Consider the following 26662-nt stretch of genomic DNA (forward strand, 5'->3'; position numbering starts at 1 on the left):
CGGGTGCAATGCAATTGGTGGTAGGGCGGGGGGGCCACCATCGCCCCATGATCACCCCGCAAAGGGAGGCCCAGGCCACCGGCTGGAACGGGGGGGGGGGGGGGGGGCAATCTATGTGGGGGGCGGCTCTGTGATTGCCCCACAGAGGGAGGCCCAGGCCACCCTCTGCAGGGCGATTGATTTGAGGGCTCCGCAGAACCAGGGAACTAGAGGTGTGTGGCGGCAGATGTTGGCAGCGCCAGTCCAAGGCATGTGTGGGCAGGGGGCGGGGCCAGGAGGCAGCCAGGGCTGTGAGACCCCCAGCAGCGGGGGCTGCAAAGGCCTACCCTTGCATGAATTTCATGCATCAGGCCTCTAGTACTGTAATAAAAGGTATGTAAACGTGGTCTCTCTCAAAATATTTTATTGTACTGTACTCATCTTTTCACTTAAAGCAGTGGTTCTCAACCTTCTGGCCCTTTAAATATAGTTCCTCATGTTGTGACCCAACCATAAAATTGTTTTCGTTGCTACTTCATAGCTGTAATGTTGCTACTGTTATGAAACGTCATGTAAATATCTGATATGCAGGATGGTCTTAGGCGACCCCCAAAGGGGTAGCGACCCACAGGTTGAGAACCTCTGACTTAAAGGAAGCACTTTTAGGACGCTTTTTTTTTGGCAGCATCACTACTCTTGCATTTTGGGGCGACTGTTAAGTAAAATAAAGGTTACTTGAACACAAGCACTGCAATGCTGGGAGGGTATACAGCCTGGAGTGGCTGGGTAACGGTATGGTTCACATCCCAGGCTGGACAGAGGATGGTATGAGATTTAATCCTGCCACTCAGAATGGCGCACAATTAAAAATTTAAGTTGTTCATTTCTGGAATTTTCCATTTAACATTTTCAGACCAGTGGACCCAGGTAACTGAAACCATGGAAAGTTGCATGACGGAATGCTCAATCTTCCCTGCTTGTGACATTACTATAGTTGTACATGCCTCTAGCACTTAAAATCGTAGTTGACTAACTTCTTCGGAGATTGACGTCAGTGCATCAAGATCTAGTAAAGCGCTTTGGCATTTAATACGTGCTTAAATGAACGTTTATTTAACAAAGAAAGACCTACAATGAAGGCTAAGTAAATGCAAAATAAAGAACACAGTGCATGGATATCTGCCCAAAAGAAGGCACAAAAATAGAAACGAATAAAGCAGAAAAAAGAAATGAAAGATAGGAGAAACGGTGGCTATCTCCCCCTCTCCTTCCTCTGCCGACGACGGTTTCCCTGTAAAGTTCCAGAAAGCAGTCAGGCGTTACCGGGCGGCATCACTGCCGCGGCCAGCACCACGGAGGCCAACGGCCGGGCTCACTTTCCCGCCTCGCTCAGACGGAGAAGGGGGTGGGGCCCCACGAAAGGCGGCGTTACGTCACATCCGGTTCTAGCCGCGCCTTGGCGGGGAAGGGACTCCAGCGCCGAGGGGCGGGGCCAACAAAGCGCGCGTTTTGAGAGGGGGCGGAGCCGGATTATAGACGCTGCGTCACATCCGCGAGACTTAGAGCCCGTGTGGCAGCCGTGCGGAGCGGTCGGGTTCTCAGCGGCGTGGAAACTTGTGGTGGTGACAGGCTGCGGCCGAGCCTCTGTGAAGAAGGTGCAAGAGGTTGGCAGCTTCGCTTGAAGCACATCGAGCCGGGCGGCGGCGGCGGCAGCAGCAGCAGCAGCAGCATCATCTAGGAGTCATGAGCGACAGCGGCGAGCAGAACTACGGCGAGCGGGTACGTAGAGGTGCTACAGGGGGCGAATGTGTGGTCCCACCTTCTTGCATCTCTTTTCAGGCCTGTGGGCCTCGGACAGGGAGTTGGGCGACTTCGGCTCCGAAGTCAGGCCGGGAGGAGAGGAGTCGGATTGAAAAAGCGTTTGTGAATAGTTTTTATTCGTAAGGAAGACCAGAGAGGCAGGTTTAGGTGGCCTCGGACCCGAGTCGGCGGTTTTTTCTGTTATAAGGGGGATTAAAATGGCCGCTGCGTCCCCTCGGTGTTGGGGGAGGGGAGCAGTATCTTATTTCGCCGTTGCTCTCCAGCGAGGCCTCGCCGCCGCCATCTTGGGCTGGCGTGCTGGGCGCGCTGCCAGAGGCACAAAATGGCGGCAGAGGCGCGCGTCCACGCGGGCCGGCCCCGCGCCTCACAGGGCTACTTGGTTAGGAAAAGAAGAGCACGTTCTTTGGGGTCTTACACCGGTATTTGGATTAAGAAAGGGCCGTCTTACGAAGGCCCTCCCCCCCCACCCCAAGGATGGAACCTAGTGTGTTCTTGGGGCTTCTTTTAGGGTGGGGAGAACTAACCTGAGGTAGACTAAATTCTCGGCCCGTTAATTTGAGGAGATGGCGCGCGGGCTTTGTGTTAGGCCTAAATGGAGTGCTTTTCTTTGATACCGAAAGGGCTTTCAAACCAAAACTCATCAGAGTATACCAATAGAATAGACCACAAGGAATAACGTTTTCTTATTTTATGGAGTAGATATTTTTCCATGGGATTGTATAGGACAAATTGGCGGGCAACGACGATTTATGGCGCCGTTACTTCTTTTGTTTCAAGGCATTCTAATTCTGTGGATCACTTGTACCTGTTCTTTTTTTTTTTCCTTTTTAAGTCTCCACCTCCCCGGTGTGGCGTTCGGTGCGGGTTGATTAGATTTCAGTAGTAAAACAGTTCCCAGGTTTTAAACAGCATGTTATTAAGGTTGGTTGCGGGGTGTAGGCTTTAAGATGCAACAATGCAAGGCTTTCCAGAGTCTTGGATGTTTGGAGAATTTGTTAGAAGAATGATAAAAAGCACCGCAGAACTTGATTTTTTTAACTTGCTAGAAATAAGGTAGGTGTTTTTACAGTCTGTTACTTGTTAAGATTTTTTCCCCTTTCTAGTAGAGCCACCTTAAAATAAGTCTAATTGTCAGGTAAATCTCAAATATCTTAGCAAACGCGTGTAAAACAGATTCGAGGTTGTTTAAAAATATCTTAGCTCCTGGCACATTAGTGAACTTACTGTGTAACATTGGAGCCAAACCTGTTTGATTTGGTTTGAACTAATCAGGTCTCCCTTATATATTCAGGTGAATGTTTCTTAGGGTAAGAAAGTTTGAATTGGGCTCACAAATTGTGAAAGCTGTGACTTCTAGTTTCTACTAGTTGAATATACTTTGGAAACTAGTCACTGGTATTTGTACTGGAAAGCAAATAACAATTTTTAGTCCTCAGTGATTGAACAAAACAATTACTGGGTACTTTTGCACTGTTTAGGGACAACAAAACGACTGACTAGCTTAGTCGAATATTCCTGGAAGAGTTACTAAGATCGTGAGCTTGTGGAGATGAAAATTTGCCTAAAAGAAAATAAGTTAGTATGTTTTACATAAGGGAAACAGTTGTGGTTAAGTTCAGGTTTGAGACAGCTGAAGAGGTGTCATCCTATTTATTAGAATTTTTTTTGAAGCGGGCATATTTTCTTCTAGTAGAGTATACATCCTAGTGTTTTCCATAATGCTATTACATAGACTAGGTATTCACTAAATTATTATGGAAAGAGAAAGATATAAAATAACTTTAAGCTACATATTAGAAGAAAAAACTTTATTACTCAGGAGTCATGACTTTTCCTGGAAGACATTTCTAAACTTGAAGTTGTGGGATACTTCCATTTTATTTGGTTTGGTGTTTTGTATGTTTGCTTTCCAACGGGTGGTTGGAACCTTAAGTTGTTAGAATAGACGTAAAACATGTGTTTGGACTCCCAAAGAATGCTTGGCAAGCCATAAAGGTCAGTGGAACAGTTAAATAAAATACCATAAGAAGGACTGGGAGGTAGAACAGTCAGGTCTGATTAGCAAAAAAACCTGCCTGAAAGCAGTGAAAAAGTTGCTTTCAGGGCAGTAATCTTGGACTTGCCTGTAGCCTCTTTGTGGAGCCTGAAAAATTACTTTTCATTTCACTCTAGGCTCTCAAACATTCCAAACTGATCATGTAAATAAATCACTCATACAAATCTCAATTCCGCTGTAATCTTACCCCTTATTTATATAAATCTCTAATCCACTCTCTCCCAACCCCCAAAGTAACTCCAGAAATTTTTTGCCCCAATCCTTTAGACATTGTAAGTAGTTCATCTCCTAAATAGAAATGTTGTGTGTGTAATGCAGTAATAAATTATCCTCATAGAACTAATATAGTGTGTCTCCCCTTGTCTTATTTTAAATGTATATGTTGGGTGTGTTCTTGAATATTTGTGGTTCATGTCACTTTTATGGCAGAATCTACCTTTTACCTTTACCTGGGATTTTTGTGTCAAAGTGTATTTAAATTCAAGAAATGTGTCTCTAATTAGGTTTGAGATCCCTGATCCTGGCCAAACCCATGCAAAAATAAGATGTTTTTTGTTTTTTTTTGTCTTTTTTTATGGTCTCCAAATTAAAGTATCCAGAATTTCCAAAACTTGCCTGCAAACTTTTTTTTTTTTTCCTGCAAAGGGGCTGACATCTTTGCCATAAGAGGCACTCTTAACAGTTATGTCACATTTGATAGAATATTGGCTTTTTTTGTAGACGTATTTGCAATATAGGTACTAGTCTTAACTTTCTTTAGACATGAATAGTGTCTGGATACATACCATCACATCAAGCTGCCCTTCAGATTCTGCATTGTTTTCTGTTTAATCCTGAATTCTTTGTGTATTCTTTGCTTTTAACCCCAAATTCTAATTTTTATAATTGAAACATCTCAATCTAATTCTTTTCTAGAAAATTGTAGCTATTGCACCAATTTCCTTTAATAAAGGATTGAATTTATGGAGTGAGAGGAAATAGTTTGCTTTGTTTGTTTCGTTATGAGTGATTAGGTATGAGTCTTGAAACCAGGTTAGCTAAGAATATTTTAATTATGTGGATAATGTCTGAAACTAGAAAGTGACATTGTGAAACTGAAATTCCAAGTGATAAGGTAAGTAATACTGGTTTTGTTGGGGGGAAATGGAGAGGAATTAGATGGTGAGATATGTTACATGGAATTCCCCTTGTACATCCAATTCCCATTTATGGCTGATAAAACCCCAAACCTAAGTGATGAGTATTTTTATAGTTGACGTTTTTGCCCAAGAGTACCGAACTACAATTGTCTGTATCTTTTGCACTTTAGCAGTGTCATTTGTTGATATGTATTTATACATAAATTGTATTATCTCACAGTGTATAGTGATGGGGTGGTGACTAGTATTTAAAAAATTTAAGTGTTTTACCAAGGTTAGTTTTGGGTGGTGTGGGCCACATGGAATTAGGTATTGTCAGTTTTGTTTTTAAGCTGCAAGCCACAAAAGTTCTTAACTACAGCAGATTAGTCTTCAAGTTCCCCCAAATCTTTGCTTTGAATTGGATTTTGGGAGTTATTTTCAGATTATTACTTTTATCAACATAGATGGTCTAATATGATAGCATGAGATGAGGTCCCTCTTTTGCATTGATTTTTGTGCTTTAGTATTAGATGAAGAATAGGTAGTCTTCTGAAAGTAAAAAGGCATACTTAAACTTGATTTTGCTGGAAAGTACTGAATGTTTTAGGCATGTAAATTTTAGAATACTGTTTTTGCAGGAGATCTCAAGCATGGGCTGAAAACTGATGGAGGCATGTCAGATAGTGGGTTTTTTTCAGAGCATATTCTCAGTTTGAGGATTTTTCTGTTAACCAATCTTCTGGTAGAGTGGCTGCAAAAAAATTAAATAGTCTTTATAGTGATATGAAAATTGACCATAATAGGTTTGATTTGCTCCCTCCCAGTTTTTAAAATATTAACCTTGCAATCAGCCTAATGAGTTTGCACGTTTTTAATGTTACATGAATTCCACTTGTAACCTCTAGAATCGTTTTAACAGAAAATTTGTTGATGGGATGGGAAAAGTTTCTGCTTATTTCTAAGTAGGATCTCGTCAAGTAATTAGCTCAATAGTTGGTCTTTTGGTTTTATAAAGTGGCCAGTTGGTAGCTAAGTTGAAATAAACCTCTTATTTACATTATTTAGTAGTGTATCTTATAGTTCAACTAAAAAAGAGGAAAGGTTGGGAAGGAGTAATAACAGCAGGAAGGCGTCCATATTGATAAGTTGTGATATCTAGAGCTTTGGCCTCCATGCCAGTATCTTCTGCATCAAAGTCCTGTATCTGTACATACACTTTAGGAGCCCTAGGAGGAAACCTGCTTGGGCATTCTGATTCCACGATTACATTTGTGCTGCTAGCAAACAGTTCCCATTACATTTTAGTGATGGATACTAAAAGAAAATTAACTACTGTGACTCCCTTAAATGAAAACCTATTTAAAGTTTTTCCTGGGTTAAGTAAACAATAATTGACTTTTTAAAACTATATTGAAATTAGGCTTACTTTCTTAGAAAAGACAGCACTTCCACAAATAGCCATGGCAGTCTTTATGCCCAGATAGGTATAAAGACTTTTTTTTTTTTTTTTTTAAAGAAAATTTTGTTTTTCCCAGAAAGAAAATAAAACTAGGAGAGGAAATTGTTGACAGGGAAACAGAAGACGTAAGATGAAATGCAGGAAAACTAGGATGTTTTATGAGGACAACATTTTGTTTAGGGTATTGAACAGACACTAGTATATTGATGTTAAATATTTTTAGTAACTTCGAGGTGAGCTATACTTTTCCCCATATTGCCACCTTTAAAAAAGTAAAATTTCTCCTTTGGACTGCAGAAGATTTTAATATTTGTTCATTGAGGGGGGCGAGTTTACAACATTATTTGAAAATACCAATGTTGCACTCTTAATTTGTTCTGCTTTCCTTCACTTGAATGTAGTAGTTGGTTGACTTGGTTTTAGTTTAAATTGAGTAATTGGACCATTCCGAATATAAAAACTTATTAGAGCAGTTTTCTAGGGATAGGTTGAACACTTAAATATAATCCAAATTTTCAGATTCCCTGACATTGGCTTTCTATAGAGCTCTTTAGACATATGGTACAAAAATGTGTGACATTAAGTACATTTCTTGACCTTATAAGACAAGTCACAATTTGTAAATCTCTCCTACCCCGAGCCCTGTCATCATTGTACAAATGAATTGTTCATGCTTTCCTTTCTTGCACTTTTGTATTTACGTGTCACTTTTTGACTGGAGTTGTGCTTTTGACACTTAACATATTTTCAATTGATGGATAAAATAAGAAGTGTGAGATTTAGTTCTTAAAATGTTAGATGAACAGTAAATGTTCAGTAGCGCACTTCACATTCAACTTAAGCATGACAAATGAGATTTGATTACCATATATTTATTAGAACCAGCAGGAGACTATAGTTTTAGGTTTTTGAGCTGCATATTCTAGGTGTTTTTAATTATTTTTTTAATCCAAAAACAAGGGATTTTTTTTTTTTCTAGTTTCAGTTTTGGCACTGGATTTTATCCTGGAGTTTTAAAATATTCTTCATCCTGTTCTTTTTCTATTAAGGTTAATGTTGAAGAAGGAAAATGCGGAAGTCGTCATTTGACAAGTTTTATAAATGAGTATTTGAAGCTCAGGAATAAGTGAAGCTGAAATTTGAAAAAATTAAAGAATGCATGCTAATTATCAGACCAGAAGTCCCACTTGTAGAATATTGAGCAATTTGTGTGAAGTGGGGAAGATGAAAGAAGTCAGAATTTGAAACGGAAGAATGAAGAAAAGAAATAAAAATGAAGTTAAGATAAGAAGTAATCTGGAATCAGAAAGCACTACGCTAAGTAATTACTAGTCTGTTTATGTGTCCCTGTATATTTTGCTAAACATGCATGCATTATTTGTTTAATAGAAGAAAATATATACAGGGTAAAGAAGTGCCTTCCAGGGGGAACGTTTAAATTAGGTAATTCTAATTTTAACTTCTTAGTCAAATTATATTGAAATGCGACTTTTTTTTTAATAAAATAACGCTTTGTAGTCAAATACCAGGCAGGAATGAGCTTTCCAGCATGGGTAAAAGTTGGCTTCATGATGTTTCCTCTAGACTTTTTCGTCTTTCTAACTGCTGCTCCTAGGGACATGAATAAGTACCTCCAGAGTTGGAACTGGTGGTCTCTGCCACCCCCCTGGACTTTTACTATGCACTGACCCCTAAAGTACTAAGCAAATATACAGGGTGGGGCAAAAGTAGGTTTACAGTTTTGAGTATGCAGGAAAGTTTGTATTATTTTTTTCCATAGGAACAACTGTAAACCTACTTCCCCCTACTCCCATATAATAGGATGTTGTCATAATTTCCCTAAAGAATGTCATGAGAGTGGTTATAGAACCAAGCCCTCAAAATCCAAGCAAAGCATTGAACAGGATACTTTTGGCATTTATGAAAACAAATTTCCTTACAGATGGCAATAGTGGAAAGCTATGACCACTTAGGTCCTAACTTTAAGATGCATGTGTGCTAAATTCACAAGGATGATTCTTAATTCTTTTCTGTTTAATGCTTATTCCAGCTGAATGAGAAGGGTTACTGCTAAAAACACCGAGGCTTCCCTTAGAATAAGGTGGGTCACACGTAAAAGTGAACAGGATATCTAACTCAAAATGGCAATAGTAGCAGGTGCTTCATTCCAAAATCAGCTCTATTTCTTTTTCTCATTTTCTGCTATTAACACTTAACCTATTATAATGATGTAAGAGGTATAGGTTTATAAAGTAGCTTTCTTCTGGTTCTCCACTCCCACCACTTATGGGAGAATAAATCTAAAAGTTCTGTCATTTTCCTTTCTGTATGTTTTGTTGTAGCTGAATAGAAGAGTCAGATGATTGTAATGATGTTGCCTACAGTTGGATGGAACAAGTACACATCAAAGTAATACTCAATGATAGCCAACCAACAGCTGTCTTCTACCCTATTGGAGAAGCCAAGGTTATCACTTCTCCTTTCTGAAATGAAAAACCCAAAAACTTTTCCTCTCACCCGAAACCTATATAACTATTAACCAATCTTACCCCAATAAATTGAATTACAGCTTTAAAAAACTTTACTCAGAATTGTTGGATCCACTGCTCATGGAAAAAGTGGCTTAAGTTGCATTTCTAGAGGGATCCCATTTTCTGAGATATTAGGGCCTATCAGCAATGTGAAATTGGCCTTTTTTTGTAGTGTTTATTTCTGTATCTTGCAAGGAGAAGAAAATTATTGCCATTTATAGGAGACAATTTCCAGCATTTGCCTTGCCCCATTACTGCTTTGTAAAAAAAAATAAATAAAAAATATTCTGCCTACAAACTAATAATTAAATTCATTATGTAACTTTGCATCCTGAATTACAAATAGGCAGAGAGTTGAGGTGAAAGTGATATGAGTGGATACTTCTGTTCAAGCCCTGGGTTCTTTTATTAGGCAGCTGAAAGGTTCTTGAGGTCCAAAAGAGAAAAGACTTAATTAGCCCTCAAAGGGGGTGGGGGGGGGCAGTTTAAGGTTTGATTAAATGGCCCAAGGTAGATAAAGGGCAAAAATAAACATTGATGTTAGACCACCTTACCCATTAAGGTATTTTGTTTCCCCTTGGGGGTGAAGAGGGGCAGACCTCTTGTCCTGGGCAGTAAGGTAAGGCTGATTAATGTGAGGGAGGGGTGCAGGTGAAGCAGAGATAGCACAAAGTTCCAGGAAGATGCCTTTGTGGAGGGAAAAAAAAAGGTAGGATGTATAACACTTCAGAGGTTGGCTAAGTCAGTGAGACTTAACTAGCATCATAAACGTGTGGTGCTTTTAAGAAATGAAGATACCCAATTCTAGACAATAGTTAAAATCAGCTCCAGATAGGGGACTTGTGTTTTTAAATACTGTAGGTCTACAAGAGTCAGTTTTAAATCAAATTACTGCATCCAGTCTTTAAAAAATAATACAGAAGAAACATAGCAATTGGGTGGTTATTCCCACTCCTGTCAACTTTAAAGGTTTTCTAAGCTACTGCCTTCTCAGAATAGGGGAATGAGAAATAAGGTGTTCTGTTGGAAGGCTAACTTTTTTTCCTGATGTGTTTCCTGTAGGTTGTATGTTACTATGTGATTGACATCTAATTCATAACTGAATTCTTCAAGAGGTTTTCAGGGAATTTTTGTCTTTGTTTTAATGTGCTCATCTTAGTTCATGATTCTTCTCCTTGAGGTACAGAGGTTCAGAGTAGTGCTTCTTTTGGTAGGATTTAATGTTGACACCAGTAGTTTGTCAGCTGAGAGTAGACTTGAAATTTTCCTTGTGTAGAGGGTTTTCCCAGCTGGTTTTACAGATTTGCCTGTGGATTAAGGTTTAAAGTTAACTCTGTGCTTTTAGATTTGGCTAGTAATTTAATTTTAGATCTCATTTCTTCTAGACAGGCTAAATTTCCTTGCATGTATTTCCAAGCCAGCTAATGGCCAACATAACTACAAAGGGGTTTAACTTCTTTAAGGATATTCCTGGTGAGAACAGTTGGTGCAGGCATTGTTTAGATGTTAACCTAACCAAGTATCAGTATAGAAAGGGAAATTTTTGCATTCTGGTGTTTCCCCCTTTCCTGGTTAAAGAAATAATTGCCCACAAAATATATATGCCAGGTAGTTTCAGAGGCTGCGTGAATTCTTAAAATTCTTGATCTGTTAGAATTTCGTGGGGGAAGTCTCAGTATGGCTTAGAATTACTATCTCTTCTCTTAGTGAACAGACTAATAAAAAGCATTTCAGCTTAGAATAAGGCTGTTCTGTTTAATAAAGCAAGAGGCTTTTTTTTTTTTTTTTTTTTTAAGCAAGAGGCTTTTTAAAGAAGAATCTTGACCCTCTCTACATAGATCCCTATGCTGACTAGTTCCAATTAACTGCATAACTTTGTTGGTAATCTTTTTAACTCTTATTGTGAAGCACCCATATTCTGCTTCCTTCCAGAGCAAGTTTTCTTCTTTGGCTTCCATTAAAGGTTATAATTGTTCTATGACATAATCATTCTGGTAGTGAAGTAAACAAAGGTGTTTAGTAACTTTTGGGTCTCCATTATTATATTCTATGTTAGATGTTGCCTGTGCTAGAAACTAAGCTCCCATTTTTGAAAATTACTTTGTCCAAAAGTACCATCTATTTCTTTGACTTTGTTATCACTCCTAGAGGGAAGGAGTGGAAAGTTTCGCATTTCATCTCACATCACACCATATTTTATGATGACTTTGAAGTGTTGGGAAAGTTTCTAAAGTTGTTATGGCCTAGAAACCAGAACTCAATTTTACAGGCTGAGTTAACTCTTTTCTTCCCTATTCTAATCTTCAATTTTTAAATTTTTTCTCTGGGTGTCATAGGAAGGATCCTCCAAATTTTCTCCATTGTGCTGTAAATCTAGAACGTAGTCTAAAATGCTTGAGGCTGTAATTTAAAAGTAATCCTGTTCTATTTTTTTCAAGAATATTCTAAAGATCTACCACAAAGGGAGGTCCCTAACTTTTATCCAGCAGTTTCAACATCCATTCTTCCCTCCACAGTAATGTTGGTTCCTTTTGTATCTGGCCATTTTTATTCTATCTTGGGTGGAAAAACTCACTGGACTTTATTTATGCCTTTTAATTTGCCTAACATTTGGTAACTTGAAATAAAGGTTGTCTTGTTTGATGGTGCCTTAGCTGTCGGTAGTGTAAGTGTGGGTGTTCTCTTATCCAATTTTTTGTTTCTTCATTTGGCAGAATGTTTCTCTGGTTCCATTACTACTTATACATGTATGCCTTTTCTGCTGATTAGTTGGTCTTTGGTGAACTGCTGGTTATCCTATTCATTTTGTTCTGAGAGAGATCTTCCTTCTGTGCCACTTACCTACTGGCTAATCCTAGTTTTGATTGGGAAAGCTACGGGTATATAGTATATACCTAGACTTCGGTTTTACATATAATTCCTGGATTCCCTTTCTAAGCCTAGATTAGAAGCTCCTAATTTAATATTCTGGTTTTAATAGGTACGTTAGATAGCTTTTCTAACTTCCCATTTGCCCTGGCTCATCTCCATTTAACTGAGGAAGCTGTAGTTCTCTGGCATCCTCTCTATTTTCTTACCTTTGTGCAATTGACTACCTTTCTGCTGTAGCTCCATCTGGTTTGTTTCTGGGTCTTCCAAGGCCTCCCACCATGATTAGATGGAACAGGGTCTTAACTGTCTGGTGTCCTTCAAGCTGGTCCTTGCTTTCCACTAGGCTTCTACATTTCTCTAGGATTTGAAAAAGGTTGTCCTTGTCTCTCTTCCCGCTGAATAACAATTTGAAAAGTTGAGGTCTTAATAAAAAATCAAAAGCATTTTAAAAGTAAGTTTTATGAATTTCATAGGGTTTTGTTTTTATTGATGGTAACTTGATTGAAATAGGTATAATGGATAAAAGTCATAGTTATTTTTAATAAGGTTGTTTTTCACCCTAATCTTTATGGAGTAACATTCCCTAAACACAATCCTTGGACAATCCCTCAGCTGCTTGGCTTTGACACCCCTTTCTGAAGAAAGTGGATCAGTTAACTTATTCCTGCTCCAAAAAGGTGGAAGTTCAAGTTAATTGACTTATGTCAATTGGAGCAATGCAACTGTTGTACTGGGTATATTCAGTTCCTGCCCTTATATTTTCTTACCTTGGAAGGGGATTGCTTTCCCTCACCATTTATTTCACAGCAGCTTATTTGTTTTTAAAGTTGCCCAGAAAGTATACAAATTAAACTTTTGACATCTACGTGTAGGAATCCCGTTCTGCTTCCAGAAGTGGAAGTGCTCATGGATCTGGGAAATCTGCAAGGCATACCCCTGCAAGGTCTCGCTCCAAGGAAGATTCCAGGCGTTCCAGATCAAAGTCCAGGTCCAGATCTGAATCTAGGTAAGAAAGACTGTTGCTCTTAGCTTTGAAATTGGTGTGAACTTTGTAAACTAGGAAGATAGAGAGGATTCGGTTATTTGTTGGCCTGTATAATCCTTAGTAGAAATTAAGTTAATCATAAGTTCTAGAAGACCGAAGACTATTTAATCGTTAAAGGCCTGGGCTTTTGAGTTAGGCCTCAAATCTTACCTGTTTTTTCTGGTTTGGACAGATTATTTAACCTTTTTCCACCTTAGTTTCCTTATATAAAGGCAAGTTAGTAATAGTACCAGTTCTTCAGAATTGAGTATAAGTAACCTACTTATTGCAAATATACTGCAGAACATTGGCTTTCAGTCACTGCAGTTTTTTATTAATAGGTGTAGGCTAGTATTATATTGAATGTATGTATAAAGCAAAAGTAATAACGTGTACTTTTTTTTTAATGTTGGTCAGAAGTATGCCATACATCCTGGTTTGCCCAGGACAGCCCCATTATATGCCTGTTATGAAGCATCATTAACCGTACCTTTTCTCTCTCATAATGTGTCCATCCTGATTTAGATGACGATTCATATCATCACTCTATCTAGTTAAGAGCAACTGGTTGCTTTTAAAACACAGCAGAGGGAGCTACTATGATGGTGATTTTACCTTAAGTGAATGGTGGGCATAATGGGAGAAGCAGGAAAATAGGGTGGTATTCTGAGAGGGAGATAAATTAAGCTAGTATGGATGCATGTTTCCAGATTTTCAAAAGATAATTGAATGTGTTCACTTTATTTTTTTAATAAGAAAGGTTGGAAGAGAGTTAATGGTTTTGGAACTCTAACAGTTGAATTGACTATTAATACAAAAAAAGGGTATCAATTCCACCCATTTGGTATCATGCTAGTATATGCCTGGATTGTGTTCTGTCTTCTGGAGTTTAACTCTAGAGTATTAAAAAAAATTGAAAGCCATATTTTGTCAGCTATTTAGTCATTACCTTTGGAGCCTTTGTTTTGCAGGTCTAGATCCAGAAGAAGTTCTCGAAGGCATTATACAAGATCACGATCTCGGTCTCGCTCCCATAGACGATCCCGGAGCAGGTCTTACAGTCGAGACTATCGGAGGCGTCATAGCCACAGTCATTCTCCCATGTCTACTCGCAGACGTCATGTCGGGAATCGGGTATGATGAAAAATATATTCTGTGTTTTTGAAGCAATAGACTGTCTAAAACCACTTAATTTAATAGTCCTATCTCTTTGAAGTTAGAAATGATTTTGACAATGGAGCATCAAATAAAACTTCATGTGCATTGTTATAATATTAGTACATTAGATCATATAGCATCTATGTATCTGTTCCATACTTATGTTACTTAAGTTTTCTGTGTTGGTTATTAATACCTATTATATAATGCTTTCCCATTTAATTGTAAGCAAGTTTCTTTTGGGTAGTAAGGCTTTTTCTTGTCTTCCATGAGAGGTTCCAAATGAGATGGCATTTAGTGTAATTTATATTGTGATTTCATTGTATAATCCAAATGATTTTGTAGGGTGTGTGTTTGTTTTTGAGAGTGGAGTGGAATTTGCAGTAAAAAAATGAAAACAGGGTAAATTCATTATGGCAACTGGAATGTCATCAAGATGTGGTTCACTTTTTATAATAATTGCAAGCAAGCTGTTTAATATCTGTTAACAGTTTAGTGTACATCTTTGACTTCATTTGTGTGTGTATGTGAATACTTTGTTTCTAAAAATAGGATCAAGCCTAGCATTCCCTATATTTTAACTCAGCATTTTTAGTTTATCATGTATTTATCTGGCTTGTAGAGACAAATGCTATTCTGATTGTGTGAACTTTTTGTTTTTATTTTTAGAGAGGAAGGGAGAGGGATAGAGATAGAAACATGGATGAGAGGGGTATCGATTGGCTGCCTCCTGCTCACCCTCTACTGGGGATCGAGCCTGTAACCCAGGCATGTGCCCTGACTGGTGACCTCTTGGTTCCTGGGCCAACATTCAACCACTGAGCCACACAAGCCAGGCTATGTGAGCATTTCTTAAAATAAATTCCTAGAAAGTGAATCACTCAAAATTGCCCTCTAATCTCCACCCCCAAAGAGTTTGTTTTTTAATAGTATGTGCCCCTTACCCCCCTCTACTTAATTCTAAGATTAAAATTGCTCCTGTTGTAATTCTTTCTGACAGTTTGTTTGTTTTAGTTAATCACCTGGGATATCTTTTCCATTGATTTTTGTTTGTTTCTTTGTTTGTTTTATAGAGAGGGTGGAAGGGAGGGGGAGAGACAGAGGGAGAGAAACATCGATGTGAGAGAGACACATCCACTGGTTGCCTCCCGCACACGCCCCGACCGGTGCCGGTGATCAAGCCTGCAGCGGAGGTACGTGCCCTTGATCGGAATCTTAACCGGTCTGTGGGTCGATGCTCTAACTACTGAGCCAAACCGGCCAGGGCCTTTCTGCCCATTCTTAAACATGCTTGCAGCACTTGCTGTAACACATGCATTTTTAAAGTGTTTATTTAGTCTGTTTACTTTTATTCGTAGTGACACTTTTGGCTAATTTGTTTATGCTGTTTCCTTTTTATTTGATTTATGGCAAAGTTTTAAAATCTACTTTTCTATTTTTAGGCAAATCCTGATCCCAACTGTTGTCTTGGAGTATTTGGATTGAGCTTGTACACTACAGAAAGAGATCTAAGAGAAGTATTCTCTAAATATGGCCCCATTGCTGATGTGTCTATCGTATATGACCAGCAATCTAGACGTTCAAGAGGATTTGCCTTTGTATATTTTGAAAATGTAGATGATGCCAAGGAAGTAAGTAAAAGCCTGCCTGTACCTTGTAAACTAGCAGCCCTATTACAAACTTCCAAGTATTTTAGGAAGGACAACTTTGGTTTTTAATATTGTAAGTAGAATGTGTAAATGTAGCTTGAGTTACAGGAAATGCAACTTCTGGGAAAAGATTGAAACCTGTAATACTTATGAACTTTTTCAAACTTTTACTATGGAAAAATTCAAATATATACAGAACAACAAAGTGTGACTTAGGGCAACTGGTTATATTATGCCCCATTTCAGTATACTTAACTTCTGGCCTGCTATACCTCTAACTCAGTCACCCAACATCACCACCACATTATTTTGAAGTAAAACCTGAGGGCAGCACTTCATACATGACTGGTTCCAGATAGGATATACATACTAGGTATAGTTATTGAAGGTTAATACTCTTTAGACTATCTCATCAGTGTTTGCATTGAGCCATTTTCTACAATGAAGAATATTTAAAATTGATAGTTATGACTCAAAAAGGATCTGGTTCATATTTAAATGTTAATTGACTTCAGGCAGAATGTTGGAAGTAAAAAAAATTAGTATGTTGACTAAAAGTGAACATTGACAGCGTGAATATGGGCCATATTTTTAGAATTTGGACTTTATTTGTATACAGATAATAGCTGGAGTCATCTCCAAGGGATGGTATAAAGAAGAGAAAAGCTTGGGAAACAGTGATAAACCATCTTAGGTCAATATTGAAATTGGGAATTCAGTTCTAGGTAAAATTACATGGTTATTTATGAAAACTGTACTTATTTTGAAAACCGTAAGAGTAACCTGAACTGCTAAAGGAAGAATGGAAAGCTAAATGCAAGTAATTAAGATAGACTACAATTTAAGATATTTAAAGGATTTCCAAACATATATAAATAGGGTTTTTCCCATGGTTACTAGTAACATAGGCCTTATTTCCCTAATTTTCTGCTACAGTACACAGCTTTCTGAAGAATAGCATACTAATATTTTGTATCTGAATCAGTAGTGCCAGAAACTATCTTCTGAGGGCTTAAACTTTCAAACAATAAAAAGCATAATTGGAAGTTAAAATCTACTTATGGAAAGGGTGTTCTTTAAATGGTGGACAAACAGCAGCTAAGTCTTTGGAATAGGGTTTTTTATTTTATTTTTGCTTTGAAGTTTCATTGCTGTATATTCTAGATGAAGGAGCTTTATGTAGCTGTCTTCATTCCAGCTTTTTGCTTCCATAGCAGGGATCCATCAACTTTTGTTAAAAATTACTAAATATTTAAGGCCTTGTGAGCCATTAGGGGACTATCAGTCACAACTTTTCAATGCTGTCATTGTAATGCAAAAGCAGCAGTAGACAACCTGTAAATTCATGGCTGGGACTTCACATTTGTGGCCATTGAAATTTGAATTTCATATACACTTATGAAATCTTATTCCCAGCCATTTCAAATCATACCTAATGGTTTGTCGGATATGTATTGCTTTAGAGCTAGAAGCACTGTAAGTTGCTAAAAATAACAATTACTTCAATTACCTGATTTAAATTGACCTTTGTAGCTTTTTTGATAAACTTTTCTCCTGAGTTTTATGACTACCTTTTAAAAAATTTAATAGGAGAAACGACGTAAAGTTGTGGGCCATGATGTTCTATCAACATTGAAATAAATTAATGGATCTAACTGAAACATCCAGTCAGACTTTATTTTTTAACTACTGGATAGTTTGTGACTGTCCAGGATGTATGTAACAACTGTGTGTGTATTTATGTATTTATTATTTATTTATTTATCAGGCAAAAGAGCGTGCCAATGGAATGGAGCTTGATGGACGTAGAATCAGAGTTGATTTCTCTATAACCAAAAGACCACATACCCCAACACCAGGAATTTATATGGGGAGACCTACCTAGTAAGTTTATTTTCAAGATAGAAGTTTTATTGATTTAATTTGTTCGCTTCCATGTGCTATGGGGAAATCTTTGGCATTTCATCTAATCTTGCCATGGTATAAATAATTTTCCTTTTTTTCTTAACTATTTGGTAATACATATTCTGTGGAAACATTCTGATTGTGGCACAAATTCTGATTGACACCATTACACAGATCCCATCCCACTGTATCATAAAGAAATGCCATATATTCAGCTTTGCTTGGGTAATTAAATGTTTCTGATTTGGGTAATTTTCCCCAGAATAGAAACTTAATCATTATAGTTAAAATCAAGTTTGTGTAAATCATACTCGAGTGCATTCTTTAGTTTTTGTTTCCTTAAGCAGAGTGGAAAACATGGACTGAACTAATAATAAGATAGTTCTTATGCAGAAAGTTCTAATTTAGAGTCATTTTTAAAAACTTAAGTATAAAGATCTTATATAAGGCAGAGAATTGCACCATAATTGCCATCTTCTAATAGGCTGAACTCCCAGTCTCAAAACTGCATTCTCCGTATGATTTTTTTTTTTTTTTTTGAGTGAAAATGTGGAATTGGCAAATTGGCTGAAGTTGAAAGCATGTTAGAGTATGTGTGCTCCCCCATTTTTAAAGAACACTTTTTTTTTTTTTTTTTTTTTAAATTTCAGGGGAAGGGGGAGGGAAAGATAAAAACATCAACAATGAGAGCAAATCATTGATGGGGTGCCTCCTGGGCTCCCCCTACTGCATATCAAGCCCACAACCCAGATATGTGCCCTTGACCAGAATTGAACCTTGGAACCCTTCAGTCTGCAGGCTGACGGACGCTCTATCCCAGGGGTGGGCAAACTTTTTGACTTGAGGTCCACAATGGGTTCTTAAACTGGACCGGAGGGCTGGAACAAAAGCACTAATATAAATTCAAAGTAAACATCATTACATAAAAGGGTACGGTCTTTTTTTTTTTTAGTTTTATTCATTTCAAACGGGCCGGATCTGGCCTGCAGGCCGTAGTTGCCCACGGCTGCTCTATCCACTGAGCCAAACCAGCTAGGGCTATTATAAATTTTTAAACTCTTGGTAAGAAGCCACATGTACGCCTTTGCCAGTTGTACTCAGTGGACAGAGCATTGGCCTGCGCTTGTGGGCTGAAGGGTCCCAGGTTCTATTCAGGTCAAGGGCACATGCCCGGGTTGCCGGCTCAATCTCCAGTTAGGAGGTGTGCAGGAGGCAGCCGATCAATGATTCATCATTGATATTTCTATCTCCCTCTCCCTTTCTCTCTAAAAATCAATAAAAAATATATTTTAAAATATATATTTATGTACATTGTTACAAGGGGGGGCATTGTTTATTCACTATCAGTGAGAATTCACATGAGAGTAATACTCATTTCCCAGTTAATTAACAAGCCTATGAATTTTTGCCCAGAAGAGGATAAAGAGATTATACTTGAAGCAATTTCCCAGTCATGTCCTATAGAGTTTGGCTGTGTAGGTTGTGTTAACCTTAAGAACCAAATGAGCATGACATTCCTCTGCTGCTGTTAATAAATGTCTAAACAGTTTTTTAACAGCAAAAAGTCATGTCTAGAAAAATAGGGAAGGCTACTTGGTATTTTATAAAGATTTAATACTATTCACAGTGGCAGCTCACGCCGTCGTGATTACTACGACAGAGGATACGATCGAGGCTATGATGATCGGGACTACTATAGCAGATCATACAGGTAAGTTAACCATAATAAAATGTGAGTTTTAAGTTGCCAAAGACGTGAAGCAACAACTTTTCTGAACCTCAGTTGCAACTTTTTTTCACCCCACCTAATTATAAGAGAAAGTTTATGTAAAAAGTTACAGAGGTAGTAGCCCTTGAGGCTTAGGAGAGAGAAAAGCAGAGGTAACATGCCTGGGGAGAAAGAGGGAAAACGGAAAGGTGGGTGCAGGTGTCCTAGAAGGGAGAGTGCGCCTCAGTTGCAGCATAACTTAAGCATTATAACTTTTGTCACCTTTAATAAAAGCATTACTTTTTATACCAAGATAACCAGAGCTAGTTTTTAAACCAGATTTTTAGGTTTTATCTCTTTTTAAATTAATCTGTATACTTAGAGCATGGCGGAAACAATTACAGACCATACTTCAGTTTTTCCTCCTTTTTTTTAGTACTGTTTTTAAAGCAAAATAAACTGCTTTGAAAGTTAATGCTTTATAAAGCAGAGTTGGGGGGGGGGGTTGTATAGCTAATGTATCATGCACTAAAAGGCAGGTAAAGCTGATTCTTGGAAGAGTCCATAAAAGTATTTATATAAGAAAAATAGTAACAATTTGTTCATTACCGAACTTCAAATTTTTATGAGGTTGGTAGGGTTATGCCTATCATACTTGAAAAACAAAAGATCTTTTTGAGAAAAGATCAAAACAAAGTACAAGTTTCCTTTATTTTAGCAGCAGCAATAATTGAGACCCTGCCTTGTCAGAATGTAAATTGTGTAATAAGTATTGCCACAGTAGTAATCCACGATACCTTATCTTGGTGTGATGTTGGGGTATACATACCTTCTTTAAAAAAAAAAAAAACCTATTTGATAATGTTTTATGAAATTGACAATTGTTGGTGTCTTAATGTCTATGGAAGTGAGGCCATATCCAGCATCTTATTTTGGACAACATTTTATTTAGAGTATTTTTGCATTAAATAGCACTTGAGGGATTGCTTTTGGAAGCTGAGGATATTAAAGTGGTCGATTTGATCTTTATTTTAATTAATTTGAGCATTTACTTAGAGATATTCTTTGTTCTAATACTTGTTTTAGCCACCAGAGAGAGCTCTATGCCATTTTATTAAAGGAATGGCAAAGGTAGCTCTTTATCATTTTACTTACAAGAATCTAGCTTTCATATCTCACATGTTTGTTTTACTTCATGAATTGAAAATTCTTTCAAAAACTCATAAAAATTAATGAATTTTTGCCTTTACAGAGGAGGTGGTGGAGGTGGAGGAGGATGGAGAGCTGCTCAAGACAGGGATCAGATTTACAGGTATGCCAGAGAGGGTTATAAATCTTACAATAGTAGAAACGGCTCACATGAAGGCTCCATTACTAGTCTTTCGGTAGTTAAATTATGTGGCATCGCACAAGATTGGATTGCATGAAGTTCATTAAATGTTGTAACTGACCCCAAGTGATGTGGCCATGGCTTTGTGCATTTGCAGAAATTGGTTAAGCTTTTACTCGGTGTCATTTTTGTACTTGAATAAGATAATGATGGGTATAAGGTCATTGATAAGGATCTGTAATATTTTTAGTATCTATTCCTGATAGCTATTCTCTTTTGCTACATTTTCTTTGATGGCTGTTAAACACTTAAGTCAGTCTTAACAAATTGAAATCACTTTGATACACTAGTGAAATTTATTTTGAGGGCGTGCTTGGGATTAGTGTTAAAGACTTATTTTCTCATATTTAGTAGAATTTAAAATGGGTTAGTACATTATCAATGGATGAAACAGCAAGGAGTATTTGACTTCGGGTAGTATTGAGTGATCAGACCTTGAAATCCCATGACTAATACAAAGTTTTTGAGGGTTGGTGGCAGCCTTCTAGTTTTAGAAACTGATAAAAGGACTGTGCATAATTATATGTCTTTTCATCTAATTGTGATCTCTGGGATCTTAAATGGTCTTGACATTCATTTACAGAAGGCGGTCACCTTCTCCTTACTATAGTCGTGGAGGATATAGATCACGTTCCAGATCTCGATCATACTCACCTCGTAAGTTTTTGTCTTGATATATTATTTAGTTTATATATTGTGATAATATGGCTTGCCCTACCTAATTTGCCAAACCACAGCAGAGTAACTTTCTTCTGCAGAAAAGGGGTTCATTCAAGTAGTTTTATGTACTAGAGGCCCAATGCACAAAATTTGTGCAAGAGTAGGCCTTCCTTCCCTCTGGCACCTAGGACCCAGGCTTCCCTCACAGCCCTGGCTTGGTCTGGAGGGACATCCAGTCTAATTAGCACATTACACTTTTATTATAGACTGGAGGCCCGGTGCGCGAAATTTGTGCATGGGGTTGGGGGGATCCCTCAGCCTGGCCTGCAACCTCTCCAATCCAGGAGAGATGAGGCCTAAACCTGCAGTCAGACATCCCTCTCGCAATCCGGGACCACTGGCTCCTAACCACTCGCATGCCTGCCAGCCTGATCGCCCCTAACCACCTCTTCCTCGGCCCCTGCCACCAGGGCTTTGTCCAGAAGATGTCTAGTCTAATTAGCATATTATCCTTTTATTAGTATAGATAATCCCGCAAACTTTATGTTTAGGGTTCCAGATGGTATGAAAAGAACCCTTGAAACCTAGTTTCTAATTAAAATAGTAAATATAGCCCTAGCTGGTTTGCCTCAGTGGATAGAGCATTGGCCTGTGGGCTGAAGGATCCTTGGCTCAATTCCGGTCAAGGGCACATGCATGGGTTGCAGTCTCGATCCCCAGTGCAAGAGGCAGCCAATCAATGATTCACTCATCATTGATGTGTCTCTTTCTCCCTTTCCCTTCCTCTCTGAAATCAATAAGAAATATATTTATTTAAATAAAGTGTGTGTGCATGTGTGTCTGTAGGTAGTCCCACCATTTGTAGCACTAGTGCTTGTAATTTTTGCACATCTTGGGAACATCTTTGTGACTTACCCTTACTTAGCTCAGGTTGATAATTACTTCCCAGTTATTTCTATTGTTTCACATTGATTCATTTCTAGAGTGACTCTTGTGTGAAAGTCTTCCTCTATTTTCACAGAAGAGAATCTGGTATATAGGAACATCTGAATGACAGATCATTCTAAAATTCTCAGTAAAATATACTTGCTAATCAGTTCTCAGAATTAATGCGCCCTTTTTTCTCTTCAATTCCAGGTCGCTATTAAAGCATGAAGTGGAAGGCTTTCTGAAACCTCTCTTAGAGTTTGGATATTGTTTGTGGACAATATTTTTTATTGTCTCCTGTTTAAAAAGTGAACAGTGCCTAGTGAAGTTAGGTGACTTTTACACCTTTTATGATGACTACTTTTGGTGGAGTTGAAATGCTGTTCTCATTCGCATTTGTGTAGTTCGGTGCTTTGTTCCAAGTTAAGTGTTTTCAGAAAAGTATGTTTTGCATGTATTTTTTTACAGTCTAAATTTTGACTGCTGAGAAGTTTTTATTGTACAAAACTTCATTTAAAGGGTTTTTCTACTGAATCCAGGGTATTCTGAAGATCGAAGCCTGTGTGTAAAATGCTACCAAATGGCAAAAAGCAACAATAAAGTTTGATTTTTACTTTTCTTTCTAACATCAGTGCTTAGCAGAATTGTTCAGACTAGGTTGTCAATAGTAAATTTGAAGACAAAAATGTCCATTTTCCTTTAGTCCATGGAACCTACCATACTTAATATACCTGCAACTAAATATTAAAAATTATGCTCTGTAACTCAGTACTGCTAGTATTAGAACTAATCTTTCAATACAGCAAATGCTTAATGCTTATACTAATGTGGATTTGTCAGCCTTTATGTAATCTGTATTATATAGCAGGGAAAGAGTGGCACAATGTATGGCTTAAAAAGGCTATTTCTCAATGATGGTATTTCAACTGGTTATCAGCAAGTGACAATACATTCCACCACAAATGTGCTCTTGCTCTTGTTCTAGCTTTTAAACTATATGAAAGAAACTGGGTGCTTCAGAATTTGGAGAAAGAAACACTACTGTGTTGTGGATGAACTGAAGACTGCCTGTTCATTTTTTAAATATTATTTCAGGTCCTTTGCATACCAGAGGAGGCCCAATTTCACTCAAATGTTTTGAGAACTGTGTTAAATAAATGCAAATGAAAAGTAAAGTGCTGGTACAATTCAGTTTACAAAGATTTTATTTTAACCTAGGAGTAGTTACTTAACCAGAACGATCCTCTCTACTTGGGGGTTGGCATTGTATTAAATAACTAGTTTCACCCTTATTCTGAGAGTGTCTGAAATGCATGTTCTCAGTATTGTTTCTTCCGAATTTTATGCAAATGGCCAATTCTGCCGAAATTTATATAGGTAGGCTATTTTGTTGGCCTGTTGATCTTTTCTTTTAATTGATTTGAGAGAGGGGAAGGGAAGTGGATATGCAGAGTAAAACATCAATCAGCTGCCTCCTGCACATCCCTCACCAGGGAATGAGTTCACAACCTGGGCATGTGCCCTGATCAGGAATTGAACCAATGACCTTTTGGTTTATGGGTCCACACTCAACCACTGCTGGGCAGTCTGTTGATCTTTAGTACAGGCATATCGGAGGTTTGTTTATAGAACATCACAGTTAAGTGAGTTATGTGGATTTTTTTCCCCCAGTGCATAACGAAGTCATGTTTACAGTATACTGTGATCTTATAAAGTGCAATAGCATTGTCTTAGAAAAATAATGTACACGCCGCCCTAGCCAGGTTGGCTCAGTGGATAGAGCATCAGTCTGCAGGCTGAAGGTTCTGGGTTCAATTCTGGTTAAGGGCACATGCTAGGGTTTCAGTCTCAGTCCCCAGTAGGGGTCGTGCAGGAGGCAACCAGTCAATGATTCTCGTCATTGATGTTTCTATTTCTCCCTTCCTCTCTGAAAATCAATAAAAATATTTTCTTAAAAATGTACATTCCTTAATACTTCATTGCTTATAAAAAAGGCTAACCACCTGAACCTTCAAGTCTTTTTGCTGGTGGTGGGTCTGCTTTGATTTTGTTGAAAACTCAGTTTCTGCAAAATGGCAGTAAAAAGGGTATGCCTATACTTTTAGTATCTCCAATGTACATTACAAAGCACTTGACATATATTCATTTAGTCTGTAGCAATCATAATGTACTTAAGTCAAACATCTGTTAAAGGTCCAGTGCCAGGATCAGAGCATAGACAATCTCAGTCCACAGTACTCATAATTATGCCATTCTGCCTCTAATCTGATTAAAAATATAGTTAATTAAGCATAGACAATATTTGCAGGCCTTAATTTGTCAAACTTTACTCAGTAGTGTGTCTCAGGTGTGTGCCTCTTGTACTTCTGATAGCTGTTAATATAAATACATAGATCCCTTACATGCTTATACAAGTTGAGTTGTAAAATGATCCAGAAAGGGAAGCGGGGTTTGGTTATAAGGGATAGATTAAAGGTTTGAAGTTGTCCATGTGCTATAGTGGTGGTATCTGGTTTCATGGAAGAAACTTGGCATACTCTAAACTGGTCCTTTGGGTAATTGCCATAGATTATCATGGGAGGAGGAACATGGCAGATAATTTAGGGATAATATAAATTAGTCATGAAATATTTGAAGGCAAAGGAACCAGGATTTTTATATGCCAATCCTATCAATATATTGCTAATAGCTGCAGGGATAAGATGAAACCAAATGTAAGTTGATTTGGAGATTACTGAATTAAAAGAGTGAAAATCTGTAATGCTGCAAAGGGCTTCATGAACACACTAATCAGAAAATAGTCTCAACAGTATAATTTAGGGAGGCCTTTGAGGACCCCAAGCCCTCTGAAATGTTTGTAAATTCTGTTACATAAAGAAAATACGCCTCAAAATGAAATCATTCCCATTAATCAGTATTTAAACTTCACAAAGCTTGGGAAATTCTGAATTAGGCAAAGTTTTGCCCAGGATAAATAGGATTTTATTTATGTCATAAAAACTTTATAGAATGTGTTTTTGAGGATGAATGCGACTGGATTTATCAATGAAGTGCACACATCAGCAATTTGCTTTGGCCAACCAGCTAAGGTCTGTGTTGATTATATAACCAAAAACCTAAACCTCGTGAACATAAGCCTCACATAGTAGAGGAATTAAACTTCCAAACCTGGCTATCCTTAAATGTGCTTCTTAAAACATAAAACACTTAAATCAACTGGCATTGATTTTTATTATTTACAATCAATAATCTTCATTGTTGCTCTGGCTAATAGGTCCCAAGTTTGAATCCTGGTCAAGGGCACATACCTGGGTTGCAGGTTTGACCCCCACCCCTGGTCGGGGTGCTTTTGGGAGGCAATTGTTGTGTCTCATTGATGTTCTCTCTCTCCCTCCCCCTCTCCCAAATACGGAAAAAGTATCCTCAGGTGAGAATAAAAAAAATCTTCATTGATATATTTGTGATGCCTAATTGGTAGCTATCTTTCTAGTCTGAATTCATGTCCCCTCCAATCCATTCTCCACTGAGGATTGAAATTGTCTTAAAATAGTAAATCACATCTTTGCTTTCAAATCCTCCAGTCCCTTCCTCTTGCATTTAGGTATAAATCCAAACATTGTTTAGTGACCTGCCAGACCCTTCACTGTCTAGCTAACCTTCACCTCATTAAGTCTCCCCAGACTCATCTTGCAATTTTATTTTCTTTTGAATACTAGAATCAGAAGCTTCCTGGGTTTAATAACCTGGAGAGTAGTATTCCCAATAATAAGGCACATGGGGAAGAGGCAAGATGGAGACAACTTGGAACTGGGTGCTTCTACAGAAACTTGAGACCAATTCCTCATGTTGCTTACTGCCTGCTTGGCTTTTGTTATTACAACAGTTGGTTTTAAAACATGCTTATTAAAGCTAATAGCTCTCAAATCTAATGGCATCCACAGACAGGTACTATTCTAGTATGGGAGATAGTCATGATTGGGGGTTTTCAAGCATGTAGGATGGGATTTTATCAAGGCTAAAAAGGTTATCAGATTCACGGGATAAGTACATTGTCTTTTCCCTGAAAAGATAGTTCCTGGTAATATAAAGTGGATTATCTTAAAATTATATTTGTACTGTGTATTATAATTCTTGTTGGCTCAGGCTAAATGTGTTACTTGAATGACTTCTGGTTTCCAGTTCAGCATGTAAGGAACTTGGAAATCACCATTCCAATCCTATCAACAAACTGAAAAATTAACAGCTCTTTTTAAATCCGTAAGAGAGGTGAGGTCACAGGACAAACCACTAACCCACTAAATTGGAGACCAAAATTGAATCACAACTTACTGGAGCAGAAACCCATAAGCATAAATCTAAAGAACCAGTTTCAGGGTGGGAAAAACTAAATTGAGTTGTTGGTG

General features: G+C 38.0%; 1 protein-coding gene across 6 annotated transcripts; it reads left to right on the forward strand.

The window, feature by feature from the left end:
• The first annotated feature begins 1525 nt into the window (after nt 1-1525).
• On the forward strand, nt 1526-23434 carry TRA2B (transformer 2 beta homolog). Of its 6 annotated transcripts, XM_036352374.1 has the most exons (13): nt 1526-1758; nt 7486-7757; nt 8487-8537; nt 8779-8902; nt 12711-12844; nt 13834-13996; nt 15094-15213; nt 15463-15651; nt 17438-17553; nt 19202-19285; nt 20535-20594; nt 21256-21329; nt 22470-23434. In XM_036352374.1, exons 4-13 carry the CDS (start codon nt 8825-8827, stop codon nt 22478-22480), a joined length of 1029 nt encoding a protein of 342 aa, XP_036208267.1. In that variant the 5' UTR covers nt 1526-1758; nt 7486-7757; nt 8487-8537; nt 8779-8824; the 3' UTR covers nt 22481-23434. The 6 variants fall into 6 exon arrangements, with proteins under 6 accessions (XP_036208267.1, XP_036208265.1, XP_036208266.1 ...); XM_036352372.1 differs by lacking the exon at nt 8487-8537 and having other exon boundaries at nt 7486-7879; XM_036352373.1 differs by lacking the exon at nt 8487-8537.
• Nucleotides 23435-26662: the final 3228 nt, after the last annotated feature.

The sequence above is a fragment of the Myotis myotis genome, unplaced genomic scaffold, assembly GCF_014108235.1.
Source record: "Myotis myotis isolate mMyoMyo1 unplaced genomic scaffold, mMyoMyo1.p scaffold_m19_p_2, whole genome shotgun sequence".
Classification (NCBI taxonomy): Eukaryota; Metazoa; Chordata; class Mammalia; order Chiroptera; family Vespertilionidae; genus Myotis; species Myotis myotis.

Excerpts from the sequence above, each read along its gene's own strand:
- TRA2B (XM_036352372.1), top strand. The coding sequence starts at position 8,825 with ATGGAACAAGTACACATCAAAGTAATACTCAATGATAGCCAACCAACA. Across the intron at positions 12,845-13,833 it reads AGGTCCAGATCTGAATCTAG|GTCTAGATCCAGAAGAAGTT; the intron begins GTAAGAAAGACT and ends TTTGTTTTGCAG. Across the intron at positions 19,286-20,534 it reads TACTATAGCAGATCATACAG|AGGAGGTGGTGGAGGTGGAG; the intron begins GTAAGTTAACCA and ends TTGCCTTTACAG.